The following is a 9,310-nucleotide window of genomic DNA, read 5'->3' as shown; positions in this document are numbered from 1 at the left end:
GTGCTGTGTTTACTTCCGCGTGCAGATGCATATCCGCCTGCAGATGCTAAGTGAAAAGTTGTGGTCCCAAGCCACATCACATCCTAGTTGTCCCAATTACAGTTTCAAACCAGTAAATGTGACACTTTCTTTTTTTAAATAACGTCGTGTCGCTTAGTCCAACCTCGGTGTAAAGATTTGTTTTATAACCTGATGTTGGGATACCTGACTACAGGCTCGTCAGACTCATGTCTGGCAGTCGCGCGCTTCCGCGTGCTTGAGGCTTGAACGTGTCACGGCAGTGTGAAAGCAGCAGGTCGTATAAAAACACGCAACTCTCCCGGAGCTCGAGACCGGACAGACAGCAGCGTCAACAACTGTTACTGTCGTTTTACTGTTATATTTCAGTCAGGTAGACGTTTGCGTTAATATAAATCACTAGTTGGAGAAAACGGTTTTATTGTCTGTTTTTCATCTTGATCTTCGAGTTGTAAATTCATCTATTTTACAGTGGCATGCTTGTTTGGAGCACTTTTATGGCCCACGGCAAAACAAAAGGCTTTTGTATTGAAAAGGCAAACTATTCATTACCTGAAACTTGAATGTGACTCCTCTTAGTCCATCTGCCCCGGGTATGTAGAATCGTGAAACGATCTGCGGTTATCCTATACACAAATATTTAACGTGTATAACCCTTCCACTAATGAGACCCCCGACTCTTTCTGGCTGATGGGCTGTTTGCCTACAGTTACATAACAGCTGAACTGGTCAGGCGCACTTGCAGTCCGCGCGGTCTTTGTTGATGAGACTTTGCTGAGATAAATCCATCATGGTTGGTGTGAGGACCGCCGACCTGGCTCCTACAGCCTCTGTCAAGTTTTTCGGAGCCGGAACGGCCGGCTGTATCGCCGACCTGGTCACTTTCCCCCTGGACACAGCTAAAGTCAGACTGCAGGTGAGGATGCACACTGTCTGCTTGTTGCATTATTTAAAACAGGCTGCAGTACGGCTCTGGAAGTAAAGCATCTTTACACTTAATAATTAATTACAATAATAATTTACCTTCAATGGTGGAAAGAGTACTAGAATGTAGCCTATTACTTTGCTGATATTTTACTTAATTAGAAGTAAAAGTAGGCTTCTGATGTATTGTCATTTTTTTTCATTTACATGTTTGAGTAGGGGCAGATACAGAGATCATTTTTTAGAAAAAAAATAGTCTGTCACATATAATATTTATAGCCTAAGCTCATTTGCAATGTTTATCCCTAGATGGGCTTTTGGTAAAAACCTATAAACTATAACTTTAAAATGTAGCCTACTCAGAGTAAAAAGTTACTTTTTAGGAAAAAGACCAGAGATCAAACTCTGTTCTTTTAATTGGAAAATTTGGAAATTGCAAAATAAAGTGCACAAACTAAGTAAAACCAGATTACTCTTCTCACTGTGAATGGCTCCACAATTTGTCAATTTACGTTGGTCTAGATTCTGTTGCCACAAAATGTGTACTCTGTAATGGATGTAATTTAAAATGTAGTGCATTCAACTCAATAAAGTGTAAGTAGCCTACACAAAAAAGCTACTCAATTACAGTAACGGGAGTAGCCTAAATGTAGTTGGTTACTTCCACCCTTGCTTACCATACTGGGAGTGTAACTGTGACCTCGTGATCATGTTACCGTATTCAACCATAAACAAGACTTTCATAGAAGCATTATTTTTACAGTGGTGGAAAGAGTACTAAAATATTCTCCTCAAATAGAAGTATTGTTATGTTGCTGATATTTTACGTAATTAGAAGTAAAAGTAATGGTGTAAAAATCTACTTGGGCTAAGTAAAAAGTATCTCTTTTGCAAAAATGTCCTCGGAGTAAAAGTTACTAAGTTACTTTTGAGAAAAGAGGATGTTGTTACACTGATCTTTACATCCACTTCTAAAGATTGGAAAAATTGGAAATTACAAAATAGTGCAAAAAAAATGAAAGAGAAGAAAGAAGAAAAAAAACCAGTAGAGCCAGTTTACTCTTCTCTTCTTTGCTGACTGACCATTCACTGTGAATGGCTCCACAATTTGTCAATTTATGATGGTCCAACTAATGATGGTCACACAGGCTTTGAGTAGCTTTTAATTATTTTCTTAACACAAGTTGTGACACATTTCTGTTTCCTTCAGATTCAGGGAGAATCCAAGCCCTCCTTGAATGGCCAGAAGCTGAAATATAAAGGTGTGTTCGGCACCATCAAGACCATGGTGAAGACAGAGGGACCAAGGAGTCTGTACAACGGACTGGTGGCCGGACTGCAGAGACAGATGAGCTTTGCTTCGGTCCGCATCGGCCTGTACGACTCCATGAAGCAGCTCTACACCAGGGGATCAGAAAGTACGCAACTAAATATTTAGATGCAGTCAATGGCCAGCTTAATGGGACAGTCAAGTAGTGAAGGGAGATTGGTTCTTTTTGTCATAAACTGTTGACATGGGCTATTTCTGGTTAGCAGAATGTTAAATTATAGTGTAATTGGGCTTATACTTGTGGAGTTTTTAATATTTTAGCCAGTTGCTCACATTGGTTTTTTTTTCTTATTGCAATGCTCTCATCTTTTCAGTTTTTCTCCTTTTGTTTTTTTTCCACACATCATACTGAATACTTGCTATACTCTGTTAAAGTTCACATACTTTACAGCACTAGATTTAAACAATGCAAAGTCTCCTTTCATATTGTGCGTAATACAGGACACATTTGCACTATTTTTTATTTACTTTGTTGTCATGATCTGCCCCAGTCGGCCCCTGTCTGCCCCTGTCTGCCATGATCTGCCCCTCTCAGCCCTAGCCCTTGTGTCTGCCATGATCTGCCCCTGTCTGCCCCTGTGTCCTAGTCTACCACTCCTTTCACTCCCCAGTCCTGCCATCCTCCTGCCAGCCACCAGATGTCCTGGGACTTTCCTTCCTTCAGCACACACACACACCTCTGTCAGCCATCAACCCATTAGTCCTGTTTCTTTGTTCCCCCTATACCTGCCTGTTTCCAGCCAATTGGCTCCCGGACTCTCTCCCCTGCTGCCAGCTGTTCCTCGTGTGTCATTAGTCCCTGTCTGTATATATAGGTTGTGTTTTTCAGTGTGTGTTGCCAGTTCGTCATTTTGTTACATGTTGTGTTCCTCGTGTTCCTTACCTGGTTACCTGCCCTGATTTCCTGTGTTCCTTTGTTCTCTGTGTGCCGGTCTGTGTTTGGGTCCAGCCCCGAGTTTCTCCACACCCGTGACACTTTGTTACCTCTGATCCCATTGCTTCTCCTGACCTGAAGCTACAAGCCTAAAACAATAACTAGACAAAGTGACTGGTTGGATTTCAGTTTGGTGAAATTATTGGAGAGACAACACAATTATGGCTGAATGCATATGTGGCGCTTTGGACCAAGTCATGACAATATCTTGAATATAGATCATGAAAAAATATTAAATTAAAATTAGAAGTAGGCTCTCAAAATGAACAAACAAACACAACATGGTTAATTAAAATCAGTGGCTTAAACTTTGTGTGGTGAAAGAGAAGCAGAGAAGTTTATTCATTCATTCATTTATTTATTTATTTATGTAACTTCAAAGCAGCAAATAAGACTTTGTAGACATTAGTGTTCAGAAAAACAACAGCTGTTTCCTGGACAGGTTTTCCAGAAACACCTCCAGGATGTAGGGCAGAGGGCAGATTCCTGCTGAACCGAAAAGACCTCTGTTTATGCCGTAGGCACGAGTCTCCACCCTCTTTCACCTGTCAGCCTCCGTCATCCAGACAACAACAGCACTAACCTGAAAGTGTTTAGCAGTTTGTTTGGAAGTTGAACAGCAAATGAACTTGTGTTCTAGTTGAAGCTTACAGGATTGCAATCCTCATGCTGAACAACGTGCTGCTGTCACTGCAGCTATCTTGCAACTAAAGATTCATGCTTGTTTTTTACAAGTCAAATCACTGTACAGTGGGGAGCTTCAGAATTGAGGGCAAACCTAATTTTAGGATGCAGCCTGTCATCGTTTCATTTGTCTTTTTTTGCCTCCCAAAATGCCTGTGAGGCTTTTGATTTGCCTGACTTTACAATGTTTTTACTGGCAAAATCCATAGCCAAGTCTGTACTTTTGTTTCACAGACAGCATTTTATCAGAAATACAAACTCTAAAAGTTCATTTTTCATTCCACTGTCTTTGTATCACATTTATGGATATGCCCAAGTTCCTTATACGAGTTCCTTTATATTCCAGATGCTGGAATCGGGAGTCGGCTGCTGGCAGGCGGCACTACGGGGGCGATGGCTGTGGCCTTTGCTCAGCCCACCGATGTGGTGAAAGTGCGTTTCCAGGCTCAGGCCCGGCTGCCTGACGGAGAGTCTGTGAAGAGATACAACGGGACGATCGACGCCTACAGGACCATTGCCAGGGATGAGGGCGTTAAAGGGCTCTGGAAAGGTAAATTATGATGGGAAGAAAGTGTTTGGAGTCATTGCATTGTTTCCTGAGTCAGAAAATGTCTTTAATTGGTGAAAAGCATTGTAGTAGTTTCCACAGAGGCTAGGTTTTTAGAAATGAAAAAAAAAAAACCTACCATGAAATAAGAGCAAGGTCTTTACTCGCTACATTGGTTGGACTTTTTTTTTTATCTTTTCAATGACAAATACCCTGTTTGGGTTGATTTTATGGGGGAGGGATTAAGAAAAAACTGAAATAAATGAACCGCCATAAAATTGATAACGTTTTGTCTTTTCAGGTTGTCTGCCAAACATAACTCGTAACGCTATAGTGAACTGTTCAGAGTTGGTGACCTACGACATCATTAAAGAGCTCATTCTGAAGTACAGTCTAATGACAGGCAAGTGCAAACACCTTCTCCATCCCAACATCAAATCCTGTGCATGTTTTATATCACCTCATGGCTGCTCCTTAATAAACTAATATGTTTGTTTTGTGTTGGACAGACAACATGCCCTGTCACTTCACAGCAGCCTTCGGAGCAGGTTTCTGCACCACTGTGGTAGCGTCTCCGGTGGATGTGGTAAAGACCCGCTTCATGAACTCAGTGCCTGGCCAGTACAGCAGCGCTTGTAACTGTGCCGTAACCATGCTGATGCAAGAGGGACCCACTGCCTTCTATAAGGGGTACGTACTGTAATTATCAAACGCAAGTATAGGGATGCGACGATATATCAAAATTCAATATATCTTATCATCAAACATTAATTTATTACATCGTATCGTGGTTGTATCGAATCGTGAAGCCCATATGGCATATCGAATCGTATCATGAGATAAGCATATCGTCCCATCCCTCTGTTTTATTTATATCCCTAAAAGTATTTCAGAATCCTTTATACAAAAGTTAATCTAATAATTGTGTTTGGCAAAGCAAAATGTGAATTACCTTTTTAATGAATAGACATTTTCAAATACATAGGTGCAGATACTTGTAAGAAATACATTTGATTCTTGATTCATCTTGATTCATTTTGCATTTCTTTACCCTTTAGATTCATGCCCTCATTCCTTCGTCTGGGTTCCTGGAACATAGTGATGTTTGTAACCTACGAGCAGATCAAGAGAGGCGTGATGAGAGCGCAGCAGTCCTGGGAGTCTCCCCTCTGACCCGTCCCACTCCGGCTGTGTGGGTTGGTGTTAAAACGGTGCAATGGATGTACAAAGCTGTGATCGCTCGTACAACAACACTTATTCATCCTTAAGAGAGACAGTCCGGTAACGGCCGCTGCTCTGGATCTTGTCCTTCCCTCAGGGATAAAACTGCATGTACTGTGTGTCTCATTAAGAGACCTTGCTCCAAAGAGAGAGGCAGCGGGGATGATTAATGTTGGATAACTGAATTTTGCTGACTGTAGCAGTGTATTGGAACAGATATTTTCTAACTCAGCCAATGGAAGATTAGTTTACGGAGTAAAAGTTGGCTTAGCTGAGGATGCGGGGTTTCCTCTGGGGTCAATTTCAGGCTCATTTACAGTGCTGAACTTGCGCACAAATATTTATTGTCTTTTTTGTAGTTCTTGGTGGGGTTTGTATCTACTGATGTCAGGTTTCAGGTGACAGTTTTCTATTTGTGATCATGACACAAACAATACTGCCTTTTTCCTCTGTACTCAGCATTCGCACTGCCAAAACAACTTTCAGGTTTGGGATGGAAATTACTATTTTATTACTAAACTAATATTTTAATTTGTGCAATATAAGAATGTTACGTAGTATTTATAGATATTTGTACTTTTTATTTTCACACAAGGTGAATTCATAATCATACATTTGAAATGGTACAGTGAAACCACACGCACAAGGTATCGTCCATAAATGAAATAAAGTATGAACTGAATAAACCCAATATACCATTCATTGAGTTTCTTCTAAGGTGTGTGTGTTTGAAAGAACATATTCAAAAGAAGTGGGTCAACCAACATCGTCCCACATTGCTACATAATTGAACCCCTCTAAGTGTCACTCCATACCTGCTATAGCACCGGATGCTGTTATAGATACTCTATAATCCGCTTTACATGTGGCCGTTCAGGGGACCAATAGCTAAACACCCCTACTTGTGAGATAAACTATTCAACACTGATGCCTGATTTTTATGACTGCTGTGTTTACTATATATACTTTACATATAACAATATGGCCCAATGTGTGTCAAAAGAGACTGCTGTAGATCGTAGTAGTTTATAGCAAAGGTCATGCAATCAGATTCATTTTGTAACTTTTCAGTAACAAGGTGGCTTCATTATGGCTTTTTAATATCAACTGTGATCATCTGGGAGCGTTTGAACACTGAATATTGCATGTAGAGCTCGTCTTTTCAAAACATGGCCTCTTTATTACAGTGTAAGAATAACCAGAATCTCTTAACCCCTCAAAGAATGCAAAGATGTGGAGCTGAAAGCCTCGCAATGATTAGCTGACAGACGAGAAAATTGCCCAATTTGAGTCTCTTGGGACAATGGAGGCTGCTGACACAGATGTAACTGAAGTCCGTTGTGTAACAAAAGCCTTTTAACATGCTTCACCTTGCTAATCATCTCCTGTAGTGCCAGTGGACTTTCTCCGTGGCTCAATTAGTATGGCAAGCTTTACCGGGCCATATGGCACTCTGGCTAACCCTATGGGTGGTGAGGCGAGTCCATGGAGAGAGAATACACACAGGCAACAAGTGAGGCAGTTTGAGTAAGACAACGCTGTGACAAAAAGTACCTTCAGCCTTCTATCAAAAGAGTTACTCTATTAAATATTACTATGATCAAGTGTAATTGTGAGTTTAAAAGGGGGAAAGTGCTAGGAAGTGCCATTCACAGTCCTTTGCTGACCTCAGCAGGAGTCTCTGCAGACAGACGATCAGATGTATCAAATGTCGGTGAGGAGTTCAAGTTCACTCGGTGACTAACTGGGCCAACGCTATCTTTAGTTCAAGATTTCCTAACCCACATACACATGGAGGTTAACAAATGCAGCATATGTTCATATGACAGTGAGCCAGGTTTTCTTCTGTAGACTTGTGTATTTCTAATGGGTGTTTATGGTCTCTTTGTCATCTGCTGCAACCAGTCTCCTCAATTTAAAATGTGCATAAGCATTGGACAGACTAAAGTTAATTCAAATCCATTAGATTTAGTATTTGGTTGCAACACACAAGCTGATTCAAGTTTGTGAAAAATCCACCCTAAAACAAGTTTAAAAAAAAAAAGCTAATGGCAGTAACTTGCATTTCTGGCCCATTTTGTTGTTTAGTGGTGTATTTTTCTTTCTTTTTTTCCTCTCTTATTTAAAAGGGGTAACTTTGAAAGACTAACATGCTTATCTTATTCATGTATCCCTTTCCACCAAGGACCACAATGGAAATAAGCTTACCAGCTTTATTGTGTTCTCCTTGACAATTTCTGAAAACTACATGGTTTTCCCATGCTCTATATTTCTTTTAATTGTCTAACAAATCAAATAAAATCAAAATCTCTCCAGTAGTCTTTACAATAGTCTTTGTGAAAACTAGTCCGCAGCTGATGTGACCCTTAAAAACTTGACCCATGGTGATATGAAGGTTATATTCAAAGATGATACACTGACCAAGGACCTGGACATTATTCAGTCACAGCCAACCACACATATGATATACAGGACTGGGTTATTGTCGGGTAGAAGCCATCTCACAACTGAAATCCCACTGAAATGCATCAGACATCATTAATGGTCTTGGCAGAGGGTGTCAAATGAAAAAGCTGATGTTGACGGATCACAAATTTCAAGCAATAACATGGTTTCAAATAAAGCTCATAAAAGCCCATCTTCTAAAGCTGCCAGTTGATACTTTTCCATCATATAAGCTGCCACAAAACCAGGAGCCACTGATTGATGTTCTGTTGCAGAAAGTATTCCAGTCTCAACTCCCCACAATGTGATGCACTGTGGTAAAAAAATGAATGAATCATTTGCGTTACCAAAGTGTGCATACTTTATGATTCATGAAATTCAAAATCTTTAACCTGAGACCGGACTAGGCTTCAATGCGGCGCCTGGTGATGCTTCCTGGGCTGCATCTTCAGCGGCTGCAGACGGACGGGTCTTGACGACCAGTTGGGGCCTCGTCCGTACAGTCTGGGACATACAGGCTCGTCATTGTCAAAACAAAATGGTAGCTGCTGTAAAGACTGGGCAGTGTTTATGATGGGTAGCAGGAATGGAGGATGGACTGGAACGGAGGTGAGAGAATGGCAGAAGGCGGGCAAAACGACTGTCGTGGTCAGGCTGCAGAATGGGTGGCAGGTATTGCGTAGCTCCTCAGGAAAGCCCATTGAGAAATGTTCAGTGTTGGGGTGAATCGCACCGGGTCTGTGTGGTTTCTGCTCAGACTGGATAATTTCCTGGATTTTTTTCACCAGGACCAGCCTGATGTGGTAGAGTCTCCGTGAGCTTTGAAAGGAATCCAAGAAATCCGCCAATGGTGTTTTTCCCTCCGCGAACTTTTGAAAGAGCATCTGTTGTGAGAAATATTGCGTTATTTCACTTTCGGAATATTGTAAAGTTGTGAAGATGTGAACAGTGAGCTTTTGGGGGAGGGTGGGCATTTTTAATCAAAACAATAAATTATGATTACACACACACAGTGGCCTGTTTTCAGGTATATTGTTAGGTATAACCAACTAGCACCGGGTTAGACACCTCTGAATTTTTAGGGAATTACTTCTAGTTTAGGTGTAAGAGAAGATCCACAGGTGCTGATATCTATTATTTGCCTGTTAACCTCTCTCATCAACCAGCTGTGTTCTCCCACAGGACTGCCACTGTCTGGATGTTGTTG

The 9,310-nt window shown here is 41.1% G+C and overlaps 1 protein-coding gene across 1 annotated transcript; it reads left to right on the top strand.

The window, feature by feature from the left end:
* Positions 1 to 179: 179 nt before the first annotated feature.
* On the top strand, positions 180 to 6,349 carry LOC139921210 (dicarboxylate carrier UCP2-like). Its single transcript, XM_071911402.2, has 6 exons — positions 180 to 934; positions 2,153 to 2,360; positions 4,237 to 4,440; positions 4,739 to 4,840; positions 4,947 to 5,127; positions 5,496 to 6,349. Exons 1-6 carry the CDS (start codon positions 809 to 811, stop codon positions 5,608 to 5,610), a joined length of 936 nt encoding a protein of 311 aa, XP_071767503.1. The 5' UTR covers positions 180 to 808; the 3' UTR covers positions 5,611 to 6,349.
* The last annotated feature ends 2,961 nt before the right edge of the window (positions 6,350 to 9,310 follow it).

Source organism: Centroberyx gerrardi, chromosome 6 (genome assembly GCF_048128805.1).
Source record: "Centroberyx gerrardi isolate f3 chromosome 6, fCenGer3.hap1.cur.20231027, whole genome shotgun sequence".
NCBI classification, from domain to species: Eukaryota; Metazoa; Chordata; class Actinopteri; order Beryciformes; family Berycidae; genus Centroberyx; species Centroberyx gerrardi.
Note: the sequence above shows the minus strand (reverse complement) of the source record. Positions and strands in the feature narration are given on the sequence as shown.

Coding starts and splice junctions, on each gene's coding strand:
- LOC139921210 (XM_071911402.2), top strand. CDS start 809: ATGGTTGGTGTGAGGACCGCCGACCTGGCTCCTACAGCCTCTGTCAAG. Junction 4,841..4,946: donor GAAGTACAGTCTAATGACAG/GCAAGTGCAAAC, acceptor TGTGTTGGACAG/ACAACATGCCCTGTCACTTC. Junction 5,128..5,495: donor CCCACTGCCTTCTATAAGGG/GTACGTACTGTA, acceptor TTTACCCTTTAG/ATTCATGCCCTCATTCCTTC.